The sequence below is a fragment of the Convolutriloba macropyga genome, chromosome 6 (assembly GCF_964194025.1).
Source record: "Convolutriloba macropyga chromosome 6, txConMacr16.3, whole genome shotgun sequence".
NCBI lineage: Eukaryota > Metazoa > Xenacoelomorpha > Acoela > Convolutidae > Convolutriloba > Convolutriloba macropyga.
Window position 1 is genome coordinate 52,605,251 of NC_134473.1, and position 16,526 is coordinate 52,621,776.

The window sequence follows — 16,526 nt, forward strand, 5'->3', positions numbered from 1 at the left end:
TCCTTATGAGTTAGTTAGGGCAGAAGATCTTTCAGAGTTAAAATCACGCAGAGGGATAACTCAGAGAAAAAACAATATTTAGGAGTGACGCCTGAAATTTGTTGGAATTTATAAGCTAAGACCCCGAACCACCTCAAAAGAAGTCTAATTTTCTACTTTGGTGACAGAGACGCAATGGGACTCATGATGGTGTGATTGAGATTTTTGGAATAATATTACTTACTTTTATGGATGAAGTTTCAGAAATTGGTGAACACTTTGAGGTGTTAAAATTAGTTTTTAGAAATTGTTTAACCATTTCAGGTTTCTCGTATTCAAGCGTTGTTGCTAACTCTTTTCTTCTTTCTTATTTACTAGTTGAAGTTAGAAAGCTTTATTTTTGCCACAGCCCGGAATGAGCGATTGATATGTATCGGTTGTATGTAACCGCCCCGCAAGTTGATAGATGTCCGGCGCAGTTACTGTAAGGGCGAATCGGCAACCGCTTTTGTTATGAAAGTTCTAAGTGGTTTAGTCTTTTATCGACGCCATTTCCAAATTCAAAATTAATGTGACAATGTAAAATCTTTTTCTCCGTAGTACCAATCATCCCTTGGTTGCAATTTTTTTAAGTTCATAGAATTATTCGATAGAGTCGGCGTAGATTCAGAGCTTGAATAGAAAGGTGAAAAAAGAAGGCGACTCTTTCGAGAATACATTTTGATTGTTTTTTGCTCTGATTAAGTTAGGTTATTTAAGGTCTGCGGTAATTTTGCATTCCCTTATTTGTAAGTTTGTTTCCTTCGACTGAGAGTTTGGCTTTCGTTCAGATTACAGCATAGGCAATAAATATGAAGTAACTCTTTTATCATGCAATTATAGAAAAAATAGACTCAAAGAAATTTTGTTGCGATAATTACAGTTGCATAACTTAATGATAAAATAACAATGATAACGTCCGATGAATATACAACAACAATCTGATATAACAAAGTTTTCTTTGGGATTAGATTAAGATTTTACCCAGTATCGCCTTTGTTTCTATATGAGGAGTTGTGAAAAAAGTGGCGGATAAAGATCTAATCAAAAAAATATTGTTGAAATTCGAATCAATTGCAATTGTTTTAATCCCAATAAAAGTTTATTAAAAACATTAACGCACAGTTGTAACTCGGCTTCGGCTGCGAATTTGATAATTTGGCGATAAAATCTGTGGTACTCTTCATTACTTCATTTGTCTAATTGACAAATTGTTAATAGCTATCGTTGAAACCAGGGTAAAGTCGAGTAAATTAATTGAGAAAGATATACGTTTTGCGGCTTAATGACCACAACTTTGTGGGGGCTATAGAAAAGTGTAACAACCCAACTTGTGGATCTAGCTAATTCTGTACTGCCAAAGAGTTAAGAGAATGGAGAACTCGAAACATTTATCTCCTAAACCACTTCCAGGCTATACAGTTGCGCCGAAGCTCCGCTGATTCACAATGCTTCCATAACATTTTCCCTAACTAGAAAGTGTGTGACTCGCACGTCACAGATTGTGAGAGCGATCCCTCCGTGAGACTGTCTGTGTGAAGATGAGTTCTCAATTAACTACATCTTCAATTCCACCATTGCCTGACCAATCAATGATTGTATATCACGTGAAGGTTTCAGTTGAAAGAAAGTGGTCAATGCCACCAAAAAAAAAGAAATGTGGGGAATAATATTTTTTAAAAAATGGCAGCTCAGAAGAGCAGAAGAGGCCGCTGTGATCTAATGCTGTTCAGCTGCGATTAAACAGAAACCACATTATTAACCCTCATCAAGTAATGATAACAAGGAGGCGCGTTAATGTGCGTTCGCACATGAAGTTCCGACCCGAGCTGATCTACATTTTTGACTTAATTGTCAACCAAATGAAGAGATCACCAAAGAGAGATGTTTGAGTTTTAAAATGCGTTTTGAACCCAAACTACTAATCGAATCACATAAAACCATGCCTCCTCACAGCGCTCACAAGATCTGCCAATAAAAAGACGACGAGAAAAAACAAATTAAATAAGAAAAACTATAAAATTAAGGGAAAAAACTCAATACTAAACGTAAAAGCATCTAGTTAAAAGCTTCAAAATGGAATAAGATAAAACCCTATCTGCATGTATTTTCTTTCGTCTTAACCGTAGAGCAGATGTGACTTTTCCTTAATGAGACTCGCCAACAAGTAAAAATATATTGAGGCGAAATTCAAAAGTCTATCAACATTTTTTAAAGCTAGTAATTTCAAACGTCTTCAAAAATCATTAGCTTTTAACAAAAAAATTCTCGATAAATTCACTACAAAATCCTTACAAAATTGATTGGATCTGTTTTTGGTTAGACAAAGTCATCGAAACGGACCAGAGATGCAGAAAAACTCAAGAAATTACAAATAGTCTTAGAAAACACAAATTTTTGAGGCCATCAAAATCATTAGTTATCTAAGTAATGTTTTTTATTTCAATTGTTATCTATACTAATTGTAGCTAATTTTGTACTGAACTATTGTATAAATTCACTTGAGCCTCATTTGAAAAATATTGAGCTCCGTTGTTACGCGAATCTGGTAAAAGAAGAGAAATAAACACAAATATTGACCACTCACGAAGCATTTATGAAAACAAATATGGTCCCAGAAACAAAAGATGACTTACGACATAATATCAATAGAAAGTGTAATTATTGAATCACAAGGACTTGGATGGGACCTCTCAATGATGAGGATAAGTTACAAGCTGACGAAAAAAAAACAACAAAAACTATACAAAAAACTATAAAAATAACCAAAAAACGAAAAAATAAAAATTGAGAACGAATAATATCAAAAACTTTATGACTATTCGCCATGAACTTATTGCATAGAAAATAACAATCATTCAATTCTCATTTAGACGCTTTTGAGACCGCTCAGCATTTTACTACTACCTAAAGAATAAAAAAACAGCAATTTCTAAAAAAAAATGAGACAAAATTGTCGAAGCAATTAAAAATTCAACTTTTCAAAACAAACATTTCTATTTTCAATTATTTTTTAACTACATTAAGATTCTTCTTTCTTCAGTTATAAGACTTCAAAATATTAATAAATATAGAGAAATATTTCCAAACCAAGAAATCTTTGAGAAAATCCGTAGAATCAACGACATTAAATTCAACAGCTTTCAAAGGAAGTCAATAAATAGGCTACGGTAGTTTTCGGTGGGAAGAGAAAGTTGTCTGTCCTTGACCAATGATCAATAAGACATTAGACATAATTAGTCGTAAGACCATGAAAACAATAGCAAATACAGGCAACAACCAAAATTTCATTAGAAAATGCAAGAAGATAATTGTGGCTCTAGATAATTCTGTACTGCCAAAGAGTTAGAGCATGGAGAAATCGAAACATATATCTCCTAAAACACTTCCAGGCTACCGTTGCACCGAAGTTCCGCTGATTCATAAAGTTTCCATAATTTTTTCCCAAACTAGAAAGAAGTGAATCATTTTATTACGCAGCTTTAATTATTGGCCTGATTGCATAGAGGTAAATAGTGTGACTACCACGCCACAGATTGTGAGAGCGATCCCCTACCTCCGTGAGACTGTCTGTGTTGGGATGAGTTCTCAATTAACCACATCTTCAATTCCACTACTGCCTGACCAACCAATGATCGTATATCAGGTGAAGGTTTCAGTTGAAAGAAAGTGGTCAATGCAACCAAAAAAATACGAAATGTGGGGAATAATATTTAAAAAAATGGCACCTCAGAAGAGCAGAAGAGGCCACTGTGACCTAATGCTGTTCAGCTGCGATTAAACAGAAACCACATGATTAACTCTCATCAAGTAATGATGACAATGAGGCTTGTTAATGTGCCTTCGCACTTGAAGTTCCAACCCGAGCTGATCTACATTTTTGACTTAATTGTCAACCAAATGAAGAGATCACCAAAAAGAGATGTTTGAGTTTTAAAATGCGTTTTGAACCCAAACTACTAATCGAATCACATAAAACCATGCCTCCTCACAGCGCTCACAAGATCTGCCAATAAAAAGACGACGAGAAAAAATAAATTAAATAAGAAAAACTATAAAATTAAGGGAAAAAACTCAATACTAAACGTAAAAGCATCTAGTTAAAAGCTTCAAAATGGAATAAGATAAAACCCTATCTGCATGTATTTTCTTTCGTCTTAACCGTAAAGCAGATGTGACTTCTCCTTAATGAGACTCGCCAACAAGTAAAAATATATTGAGGCGAAATTCAAAAGTCTATCAACATTTTTTAAAGCAAATAATTTCAAACGTCTTCAAAAATCGTTAGCTTTTAACAAAATAATTCTCAATAGGTTCACTACAAAGTCATTAAAAAATTGATTGGATCTGTTTTTGGTTAGACCAAGTCATAGAAACGGACTAGAGATGCAGAAAAGCTCAACAATTTACAAAAAATCTTAGAAAACACAAATTTTTGAAGCCACCAAAATCATTAGTTATCTAAGTAATGTTTTTTATTTCAATTGTTATCAATAGTAATTGTAGCTAAAATTTTACTGAACTATTAAATAATAAATTCACTTGGGCCTCATTTGAAAATTTTTTGGCTCCGTTATTACGCGAACCTGGTAAAAGAAGAGAAATAAACACAAATATTGACCACTCACGAAGCATTTATGAAAACACATATGGTCCCAGAAACAAAACATGAGTTACGACATAATATCAATAGAAAGTGTAATTATTGAATCACAAGGACTTGGATGGGACCTCTCAATGATGAGGATAGGCTACAAGCTGACGAAAAAAAAACAACAAAAACTATACAAAAAACTATAAAAATAACCAAAAAACGAAAAAATAAAAATTGGGAACGAATAATATCAAAAACTTTATGACTATTTGCCATGAACTGATTGCATAGAAAATAACAGTCATTCAATTCTCATTTAGAAGCTTTTGAGACCGCTCAGCATTTTACTACTACATAAAGAATAAAAAAACAGCAATTTCTAAAAAAAAATGAGACAAAATTGTCGAAGCAATTAAAAATTCAACTTTTCAAAACAAACATTTCTATTTTCAATTGTTTTTTAACTACATTACGATTCTTCTTTCTTTAACTATAAGACTTCAAAATATTAATAAATATAGAGAAATATTTCAAAACCAAGAAATCTTTGAGAAAATCCTTAGAATCAACAACATTAAAATCAACAGCTTTCAAAGGAAGTCAATAAATACGCTACGATAGTTTTTGTTGGGAAGAGAAAATTGTCTGTCGTTAATCAATCATCAATAAGACTTCAGACAGAATAAGTCGTATGACCATGAAAACAATAACAAATACAGGCAACAACCAAAATTTCATTAGAAAAGTGCGAGAAGAAAGTGTCAAAGCCATTTAATCCACAAGCTTTTCTCTGAAAACTTTTTCGATGATTGTTTAAATGCCTTCTCTGAGCCAAAGGGAACTATCAATATTAGGATAAGGTGATAAGATTCCAAAAAGAAACTAAATGACGAGAAAAATATCCAAAATTTAAAAAAATCATGAAAACTCGTGTCATTGAAGTCACAAAGCCAATATTTGAAAAGAAAACAGCTAACCAGATTATTTTTAGTTGCTGTAGAAAAAACGGGGGCTCTGCCATTCCTGAGACTGACTTGAAATTCGCAAAATTATGTGCAAGATTAGCTAACGTTCAAAAAAAAAATCGAAAAATTATTTTCAAAGTTTTAACAGCCATTAGCTGTTCACTCAAAGCACTGAGGAGGTTCAGTTAATGCCCTTTGGGAAAACTGTTGCGGTTTTGGTCAACGTGTCTATGGTATAGAATTTCAGAAATCCAGTAAAATCTCAAAAAAAGAAAATCAAAATTTCATTAAAAATTACGAACGCTCAGAGTCGAAGCCAAAAAATTATGAGCGATTCCTTGAAAACTAATTTTCTGTTTATTGGGCATCTATGGACTGTAAATGAAGTTTGTCATTAATGGAGCCTCGATATGAAAGGTGACTATTCTCTTAGTGACTTAAAAAAACAAAAAATATATAGAAAGTATTTAAAAAAACAGCTCTAAAATAGAATTCCAATATTTCTGATAATTTCCTTATGAGACCAGAACTAGTCTTTTTAATTGCTTTTCGTTTAGTACGATCACCAAATTGATGCATTTTGTAGCATGAAAGGTCATTTTGAATTAAAATTTTTATAGAAAAAATGTTAATTCGAACAAAAATTACGCTAAAAGTGAGCAAAAGTGAACCAAATATCCCGTGTTCACATGAAACTTGAAACCTCGATAACTCCTCCAAAAAAAAAACGAAATTCAAAAATCTTTTTAACTTCGAATTCTACGCTGGGCGAGCTTTTTAATGATACCACTCACATTTCTCTACGATGAATATATCGATCGGCCAAAATTGACTGAACAAAAAAACCAATTTGAGTATATAGTTCCTCCCCCCTCAAGAGGGGTCAGAACAATCAATAAAACTAAAATTCTCCGTCATCTTTCTTAATTATCAGTCATTTTATATGTATACAGTTGGGGTCGGAACAATAAGTGTTAACTACTTTTGGACATAATTGCTTTTCAGGTGAACCCATTTATCTACGCAGCTACACAGACTATCTACAGAGAGGCATTCGTGTCTCTATTCCAGTGCAAAAGTGAGAGAGAAAGACAACTCATGCAACAGTCCAACTGCTGCTACACTGCAACAGGTGTCAAACTCACTTTAGATGTCGAGTGAAACAATTGCATCTTTTAAATTTTTTCCCTTTTGTAAATTTTTAGAACGATTAGAAACAAAACACGACATGAGTTGACCGGGAACATAACTTACCTTCTTATTTTTAATAACTCATTCTTTCAGTTAAGTTCATGAAACTATAGCGTCGAGACTCAGAAATTCCAGTTGATGCAATAGATATTTTTGAAAAAATCAGTCAAATTTTAAAAACACGCCCTCGCCGAACTTTCTTTTCTTTTTATAATTGAAAAAATTCACACAGCTGATACCTTCACTTATATTTTCGTCATTTTATTTCATCGTTTTATTTTGTAAAAATACTTAGTCTTTCAAACATCAGTATGAACTGTCGGTTTTTTCCGTCCCCCCCCCCCCCCCCCCCAGAGACACTGTTAATATCAAGCTCCTGGCTATCCTAACAAATCCTGCTTCTCACAAATTCTCTGCTCCTCACATTGCAGTGATGTACCGTAACGGCAAAACCCGAACTATCATTCGCTAACTTCTGCGTGCTAAACCTTTAGAAATCTATTCTGTTCCGCCCCCAACCCCACCCCATGTTTGTTGACCTTACACCCTTATCAGGGAATTTTGTCATGATGTGGTCATCGCTGACACTAAGGGAAGTGAATAACTACAGAATAGATCCATTAAATATAATGTTTGTGAATGTAAAATTTATCAAATGTGTGTGATCATACTCAATTTAAACCCAATTATAGTTAAATTGACTTGTTTATCAAAATTGTCTAACTACTAAGATATGCTTAGGTTTGATTAATCTCATCAATAGACGGATATCCGTGTCATGTGGTGAACAGTGATTTAAGTACCCTGTGGCCAGTGCCACTTTAGATCAGCGTTCAGTCATAAATAATCACATTTTTTTACGACGGCAGGTAACTTATTCATTGCACTTTTTTACCCTGGGTAGATTTCAATTTATAATACAATTTGTAGGCACTGGCGAAAATTTCCCACAGCAAGAACTCTTTTAATAGATTAAATGTAGGTTTTGATTGAGAATTTTTATAGTAAATTTGGAACTCCAACCTATCAAATCGTTTGAGAAATTAGAGCCTACATTTGAAGAAAGATGTACATTCTACGTTCAAAGCAACAATTGAAATGAGACATTGTTCTATTTTTTCTCAAACAACAGCAAATTAATTGATTAATGACTTTGAATTCTAAAGGTTATGGATAAGTTTAAAGCATCAGAGTGGAAAAAACTCATTTTTTTTTAAAGATTTAATGAACTAACTGTCGTCATTTTTGTAAGGGTCACAACAAACAATGTCTCAACTTTAGACTTTGTTATCTAAATGAATTTTTATTCGGAACTCAAAATCCGACAAAAAATTTTAATTAATTGTTCTTGCAATTTTTATCTAAAACGATGGCTTCAAAAAAGTTCCAGTTCAAACTGAAAAACAATCCCCCCCCCCCCCCCCCCAAAAAAAAACCACCACAACCAACAAAAATGACCATAACCAACAGGATAATGTGTTCATAGCCCCGATTGATTCTAATAACCCCAATTGATACTTAAAGAGGCAGGAAAAAAATTGGAATACAATTGATTGTTTTCTATACAATAATCACAAAGGTACTTGCTATTTTGATTGCATTTTTACACTTGGTATCTACTCCTGTTTCCTAATGAGAAGGAAAATGGACTATTATGAGAGCCATTAGCGTAAGACCAAGTCGCCAAGACAAACTATAACCAGCTTTTAATAACAGGCATCTAAAAAGCGGAGATGCTAACAGGAGACAAACCTATTTCTGACGTAAAAAGAATAACTAAGAAAAAGGCGCGCAATATCAGCCATCTTGGAAGATGGGGCAGCTATTAATGAATGAAATTGGAGTTTTAATTTTGGTAAAACGAAATTAGCCACCAGCTCCCACAAAAATTTTTCATTTTTCCATCCTTTTCCTCCCTGTCGCACAATTAGGATAGCACTTTTCAGTTGGCGAATATCTCTAAAGATTGCTTGCCGCTAGAAAAATGTTAAATTAAAGTAAATTTAAGTTTTTTTTAGTAAAAATAATTAACCTAAATTATCTCCGAAATATATATATATATATATATATATATATATATATATAAAATAATTTTTCCACGAAAAAACAGACCTTACTATTTCTTTGAACTTTTGACGTCGAAATTTAGTATATGTATTTGACCAGTTCTTCCTGACGTTTTCTAAATCAGCTGAATAATTAAGTAACTTCCATTAACAATTTTATCGGACAATTGATTATCAATTTTGTTTTTCTAAAACTTTATATCATCACATAAGCGTTTACGAAGCGTAGAAATTTTGCAAATTTTAAAATATTGACGTGGAGTCTCAAACTGCAAGTCTAAAATTTTACTCGAGATAAAATGTTTTTTGAAAAGTTGCTACAAGGAACGGCGTAAGCTTATAATTCTATGAGCAACCCAACGATACCAGAAATGTATATCAACGCAAAGGACATAGAGCGGCCAAAAATGACTTTATAAAATACCAATTCAGCATAAGGTTCCTAAACCCAAAAAAATGGGAATTGGAACAAGAAGTTTTTCGTTTTATTTTTTGTAAAAAAAAACGATTGTATATGCCAGGCTGATGTCACTCGAGCACCAAAATTAGTTAACGCATTCAAGAAAAATTGAAGAAACTCTTTACTAATTTTTTTCACAAATTTGATAATATGGCGTTTGCTCACAATATAACCACTTAGTTCAAATATGGGATTGTATTTTTAGAGTTTTTATCTAATTTTATAATAATGGTTCAAACAAATGTGTTGTTGCATTTTGACAATTGTAATAAATTGTTAGCTGTTCATCTTGACCGTTTATTTAAACACCAGAGAAAAGAGCCTCTATTATGTTTCCAACAACTTTAAATTAGTTCAAATTAGTTTAGAAAATTCCAGAGTTGAATTAGTTCAAAAATTCCGGCCGTTTTTGTCATTTAAGTCCGTTCAAGTCAGTTTCCATTTAATTCTATTATTTGTTTTTTTAATGTTTAGGGTTTCTTATATTGCTATTGAATATCACATCTCACGGCAATTTTTTTGTAGATACAAATACTGACATTTAAACCCATTGCCAAAAACTGAAGTTAAAAAAATTTGGCGATAAAGTTTTTGTATCAGTCTCTCAAAAGCAACTTTGTTGTTTGGACTCGTTTTTTCTGTTCTGTTGTTTTTAACATCCGCGTCTGCAGTTGAGCTGGATACTATTGTAGTTATTTTTCAAAAATCTTTTCATTCTGTTTGAACAGATTTGTTTCCGGTCCTCACTTTTGACTTCTATTGTTTGAATCAGTTCAGGAACTGATCTTCCCAAAAGGTCAAAATTGTTTGGTTAATGTTTTAATCAGATTTTTCCTCTAAGCCATTTTTTCTCAAAAAAGTGGACTTAAAATTGAAAGAAGGACTTTGGATTTCGAAATGTAGGAACTGGTAACAAAAAATATACTTGAAAGTATTTTGCCATAAAATTCAGCGGGATCGAATATGTAAACTGAATTTTCATTTGATGCGAAAAAGCAATCATTTAAACGTCCATTAATTTTAAACAAAGCATTCGCTACAGTTTAAAGTATCAAAACTGACAAACTTTGTTGAGTTTTCTCAATGCACATAAATTAGAAGAAACAATTATTTAAAAAATCTCTAAGCAACAATTAATAAAAAAATCAACTTTTCTTAAAAAGAAGAGAGAACAATAGAAAGTAAACAGAAAGCCAAATTATTATCTGATTGCAAATTATTGTCTTGAACTTCTTCTAGAATCGGAAATGGTAGTTGAAAACACCGTAAAAATAAAAACTGAAAATTATTCAACTCTTACAAAGTTGGAGATTACTTTAGTCTGCTCACATACTGAGGCTAACAACTTCTGTCTATTTATTATTCCGACCCATTTTAGTGGGGGAGGATCTATATACTGAGCTAGGTTTTTTTTAAAGAGTCAATTTTCGCCGATGGATATATTCACCGTAAAAGATTGTGAGTGGCATCATTAAAAGCTTGTCAAAAGAGTTTTTTTGAATTTTGCTCTTTTTGAGAAGTTACGCAGGTTTAAAGATTTGTTAACATTAGGTTAACTTTTGTTTTTGTTTACATTTTTCGTAATTTTTGCTCAAAATTTGATAAACATTATGAGAAAATTTATAGCAATAGTCTCATTGGTTTTACGATAAGAGACAGAAGAGAGTTGGTGAACTGTTTGAACCCACTTTTCCAGAAAAATTAGACTAAAATTTTTGAAAATTTAGCATTTTTTCGTAAAAAATTGCATCAAATATGGCTATTGGGCTCTTTTGTCCAATCTTACAGGTGGTGCAGACATAAAAATTTCTGACACAACCTTTCAAATTTGATGTCATTTCTTACAAAAGAAAAAAAAAATGCTGAATTTTCAAAATTTTAATCAAATAAATTCTTTAATCAAATATCGGCTTAATGTGCCTCTGGCTCCATAAATTTTCTGGAACAACATTTTTGCGGTCGTGGTTTCTGATATATTTTTGAATTGCTTTTGATATATTTAATTTGAGTTATTTTGAATTTTTTGAATAATTTCTGATATATTTAAATTTATTGCCAATAAAAAACTAATGCGCAAGGTTTTGAAACGATTGCGTGTTTTACCGCGCAGCGATAGCAAGTCAAGTTATGGTATCATTCAGGAGTTTTGCGATGAAAAATGTTTCGGATTGAGTTTCTGGTGTGTCTTTTTGAAATGCTTTTTTTTCAAATTTTGTCAACCTAATTACTAGAAATTCTTTTTTTCATTTGAAGGTGAAAGCAATTAAAAATATTTTTATCATTCAATATAGTCTAACAAAACAGTATTGTGTTTTTTGCGTAAAACTTGTGGTTTTTATGCCTCTGAAAAATTTTTTTCGTAAATTTTTAATTAACTCTTCAGATTATCAAGCAATTGATGTTCTTTCTGTAGTTTTATGCAAGAGTATAGTTTATTTAAATTTGTTTTCTAATTGCGTTCTAGGGAGCTAAAAAAATTATCTGATATTTCAGTTGGTAAATAATGTTTTTTGGTATTATAACTCGATAAGCATCTAAATTCATCGATTTTTTTAAATAAGAACTTGTTGGATAAATTAAATATTTCGGTAACTTGTGGTACTTTTTTGTCTCAATGGAGAAGCAGCAGCAATAAGATCAATTCTGATTTAGTTGAAGAATTTTTTAGTTCGAGAGTTACTCGGATTTTAATGTTGCGCTCTGTATGTTTTTGATACAATTTCGACTTTTTTGTTTTTGTTTTGCTGTTAAAGGCAAGAATTAGCTCACGACAAACCTCAATTAACGACAAGTGAAATTTGATGAAAAGTGACAGCAAAGGAGAGGCCCATGAACATATACAAAACTTTCAACAAAAAGAATATGCTTTTTGGTTTCAACGCCATTGGCATAAATATGTTCGCGAGTTCTGCTTGTATTAAGTGTTAATATGTAGTCTTTTGACTTAGACTCACTCATTACGCCTACAATTGGCATACTAAGCAGCGATAAGTTAAACTATTTAAAATTTTTCAGTTTAAAACTTACGGTTGTTATGTTTTACGGTTATAAAATTAGGTTTTAAAAGAGAAACATTGTTTTTTTGAGATTTGCCATTTTCAATCTTAATTATGCGATTTCTAAGCGTAGTCTCATCAAAGCGAGAGAACGCCTTCTTTTTCAACTGATTTAAAATATCGTCTTAGTTGTTGCTTTATTATTTAAAAGCAGGATTTCCGGCGTTGATACTACGGGTGTTCTTTCTTTGCTGACATTTCTTTTGCTTTCTTTTCCCATCATCATATTAATTGCACAATAATGAAAAGTCGCCAATCACGTTAATGCCGTTGAAGGAAAACGCAGTTGATTATATTCAAAATTTTTAGTAAAACGATTTTATAGGCTTCGACACCCTTTCCACGTAATATTGAAATGACTTCTTGATTTTTGCCTGTATTTATTCTTTTTGTAGTCGTATGACAACCTGGATAATCACAGTTGACAATGGTTTTTTATTAAAGTATAACTGAACTCATTGAACGATTTCACTTGACGGCAGACTGCTTTCTCGACTTTGAAATTCTTTGTTTTCAAAATGTTTAAACGTATTTTCTGCATTTGTCCTTGTTGCCTTCTGTCTACTTGTTAATTAATCTAAATTAGGACAGGTTCAATGTCTTTTCCGGTAAATTGCAAGTCATCTGGTTTTGTTCACTTTGAATATGATGCTATTTTTACTTTTTCTTTAAATTTTTTCAAAAAAAAGTGTATAGACATTGAGTTTTGGTCGTAAGTAATGTCTGTTGTTTTCATTTGATTTTGTTCTTCGTCTTGTCTAATACTCTGCTTAATCCCCTGCTATTAAGGAGAGTGAGAGACAAGTAATCATTGGCCCTCTAGTGTTGATTGTTTAATTTGATTAATGGCTCGAGATAAAAGCGATTTTTAAAAATTATTTTCGAACACTAAGTGATTTTTAAAAATTTTCTATCCCTTCCTCATTTGGTGGACAATTAAGCGAAAAACGTGGTTGATCGGGGTCGCATCAATATACGCGAACGCGCAATACCAAGCCTCCTGGTTGAACCATTTCGATTTCAATTATTTGCGAGATTTTCAAATTTGATATTAGTTACAATTAAGATGTAAACCTCAGATCATCATATTTTTCAATGCATTTGATTCTTCTCCGTTTCCGAGCGCAAGATGAGTGCAAATAATTGAGATCTGGTCATGATAAATTTCACCTCTTTCAACAATCATGTCGAAGAAAAGGTATGCCCTTGTAGTCAACTACTCCTAATTTTATTGTACTAAAATCAATAGATGAAGGACATCCAATGAGATTTAGTGTGTAACACATTCAAAAGAAAAGCATGATTTTGAGATTTTTACCGACCCTAAGAGTTTTCAACAATTTGTTGTAAATTCTTTGTATAATACATGAAGAAGTTTTTGATCCTGGTTCATACTATATAGGTAGTTCAGCTTTTTTCGCAATTCATGATAAATTTTGAAATTTCCCGCCTCTATTTTACGAAAATTTAAATGTTAATCTTGGATGCTTTTTACTTTTATTCTTACTTCATCTTGCCATGTTTTGGTTAATCTTTCTTGTCTATTTTGTCAAGACCGTGACTTATGCTAAAATGTTGCAATATCTTCAGTGTTTTGACGTTAAAATGCCACGTGCCATATCAAGACAACAAAAAGCTAGTAGTTTTATTTATTTTTCGACTGAGTTTTGGTTCGCGGTTTGGACACAATCTCCAGTGCTTGTGAAAATTGCATTTTGTGTAAGTAAGCGATTTGAAAAACTAACTTAAGAACTGGGTGGCACCATAATTTCGATGATTAAGAAAAAGACCTTTTTTTTCTTTTGCTCCGAGCTGCGCGGGTTATTAGAACTTTAACCTGCATTTTGTATGTGTCATCGTTTTTTGCATTGCATAATCACTTCAGTCAATACAATTCTTACATAGTTTAACTACATCTGAAAACATTGGAAACGTCCTAAAGCATCGAAGCATTTGTATCTTTTTGAAAAAAATTCTGCTAGAAATAATGAAAAAAAATTTGTCATTACATTGAGCTTAAGAAACCTTTTTTACTAAAAAAACAGAAAATTCGCTATTTTTTTGCAGCATACTCTCATCCAATTTCTTCACAAATAATACTTTACAATGACATACTATTTAATAACAAGTTTTGAAAGACGCCAATGAGCGTCCGCTTTCACATAATATTCTTTGATTTGGTTAACCTGACACACCGCTATGTAGCCCGGGCTGAAGTCACACTGATCTTCTCTAGTGGCCCACTATAATTTTACTGAACAGAATTGTTGAATCACTAGTGTTTCATTGCCATTTTATGGTGGGTCCTAGTAGACCACTAGTGGAATTATTCTGGGACACTAGTAGGACATTGGTGGGACACTAGCTAGTGGAACTTTGGTGGGACGTTAGTGCGACAGTATTGGGACACTGGTGCATCTAAAGATTCATGAGTACTTTGAACATAATTTTTTCGTACTCGCGTGTAGAAAAAAGCACCAATTGCACCATAATTGTTTTTCAAAGGATTATGAATCTTATTTAAACTATGTTCTTGTCTAAATATTGGACGGCGCTCTGACGGGCTGACGACCAGCTTACGGCTCTTTTCTACCCTCGGAACGTCGTGTTACTAACATGCGAAGTGTACACATGAAAAAAAACTCGAAAAACTTGACACGTTACGGAATTTTTAGTAACTCGAAATTTTCACTTAAAATACGATCACTATGGAATATTAGTGGAAACTAGTGTTTCTGAGTGTAACACTAGTAAAAGTTGAACTATACGTGCATTTAGTGAAATTATAGTGGACCACTAGTGGAGATCAGTTGGACTACATTCAGGGTGCATAAACAACAGGATCTAAAGGTCTTAGCGCGTAATCATCTCAAGAACAATTTGCTGAGTTTTGTATGTAAGGACAAAGAAATACTCGACAGGTGGCTTTTTACATATAAACAAAGCTTAGGATAGTGAAAAAATTGTGACCGAATTATTTAGCCGAAGTTGGTATCTCAGTTGATCACATTAATTTGCTCGGATGTAATAAATTTACATTAAGTCATATGGGACGCTGAGGCATTGACATGGCAACCTCTTGCCAATTAATTAAATACGTGACAAAACCAAAAAACAATCTTTTACTTGCCAATTATTCAGCATCATTTTTTCCCATTATTTTATTGATTGAGCAATCACAAAGGAGGGGTATCATGCAGTGATTGCAAAAATCAACCAATCATGTTGGTTTGACAAATCATTGTTTGTTTCATCTCGTGACTTCAAAAAGAGCCGAAAAAAATCAGCTGACGTTAAAACGTGCCAAACAATTAATAACAATAAATGATTAAGGTACGAAGCCAATTAATTTTAACTTCTGAAATGATACTAGAACATGTTAGACCAAGTATTAGCCGGTATTTCAGAATTGGATTTTCCCGGATCTGAATGTCATAATAATTCAATACTGAATCATGAAAATTTCATTCAGAATTTTTCTATTTCAAGAATTCTTGACAGGGCATTTTATAGCCTGATAATTTTAAATTTCAGAAACTCGTTCTGATTTTTTTCTTCTCAGACTGAAAAATAGAGTGGGTTTGGTCTGCTCAGAATGAAATTTTGATGAGTCATGCACTGAATTTTTTCTGGACAGCCTAAAATTCAGACTGAATTTTTTCTGCTCATCAAGACGTTCAGCCTATTTCTTGTATAAAGAAAAACTTTGTCTGAACTGAAAAAACGTTCAATTAATTAGAGTACATGAGCTAAAATATTCATTCAAAATTGCAGTTTTTGATAAAAAATCAATAAAAAGTGAGTTTTGCCGGTTTTTGACAGTTCTAGCGCCTAAGCTCCAGTTTTGCGCCTGAGGCATGGCGTTGGCCAACGATAATTACAGTATACTTGATTATTTCATCGTTTCCAATTTATTTTGCTACTAAATAGAAATAAATTTAGATTTAGTAGCAAAATAAATCGGAAGCGATGAAATAATCAATTATACTGTATTTATCGTTGGCCAACGCCATGCCTCAGGCGCTAATGGGACTCGATATGGAACTATCATAACTGAACATGAGATTAACTTACCCAAGAAAATTAATTTTTAAATAACTAACAATTTAGGGTAATAAAGGCAATTTACTGTATTCGACTTTTTTGAGTCAGCTCAGGTTTCGGCACTTTTTAATG

The 16,526-nt window shown here is 32.6% G+C and overlaps 2 protein-coding genes across 4 annotated transcripts in view; one reads left to right on the forward strand and one right to left on the reverse strand.

The window, feature by feature from the left end:
* LOC142341043 (neuropeptides capa receptor-like) overlaps positions 1 to 7,100 on the forward strand; it is a 24,189-nt gene extending 17,089 nt beyond the window's left edge. For all 3 annotated transcript variants that reach the window (XM_075391878.1, XM_075391879.1, XM_075391880.1), the window contains exon 4: positions 6,583 to 7,100. In XM_075391878.1, coding sequence (XP_075247993.1) covers positions 6,583 to 6,738 — 156 coding nt within the window. In that variant the 3' untranslated portion in view covers positions 6,739 to 7,100. The remainder of the gene's footprint in view (positions 1 to 6,582) is intronic.
* LOC142341756 (acid phosphatase type 7-like) overlaps positions 1 to 16,526 on the reverse strand; it is a 324,947-nt gene that overhangs the window by 148,155 nt on the left and 160,266 nt on the right. The gene's annotated exons all lie outside the window — the stretch shown is intronic.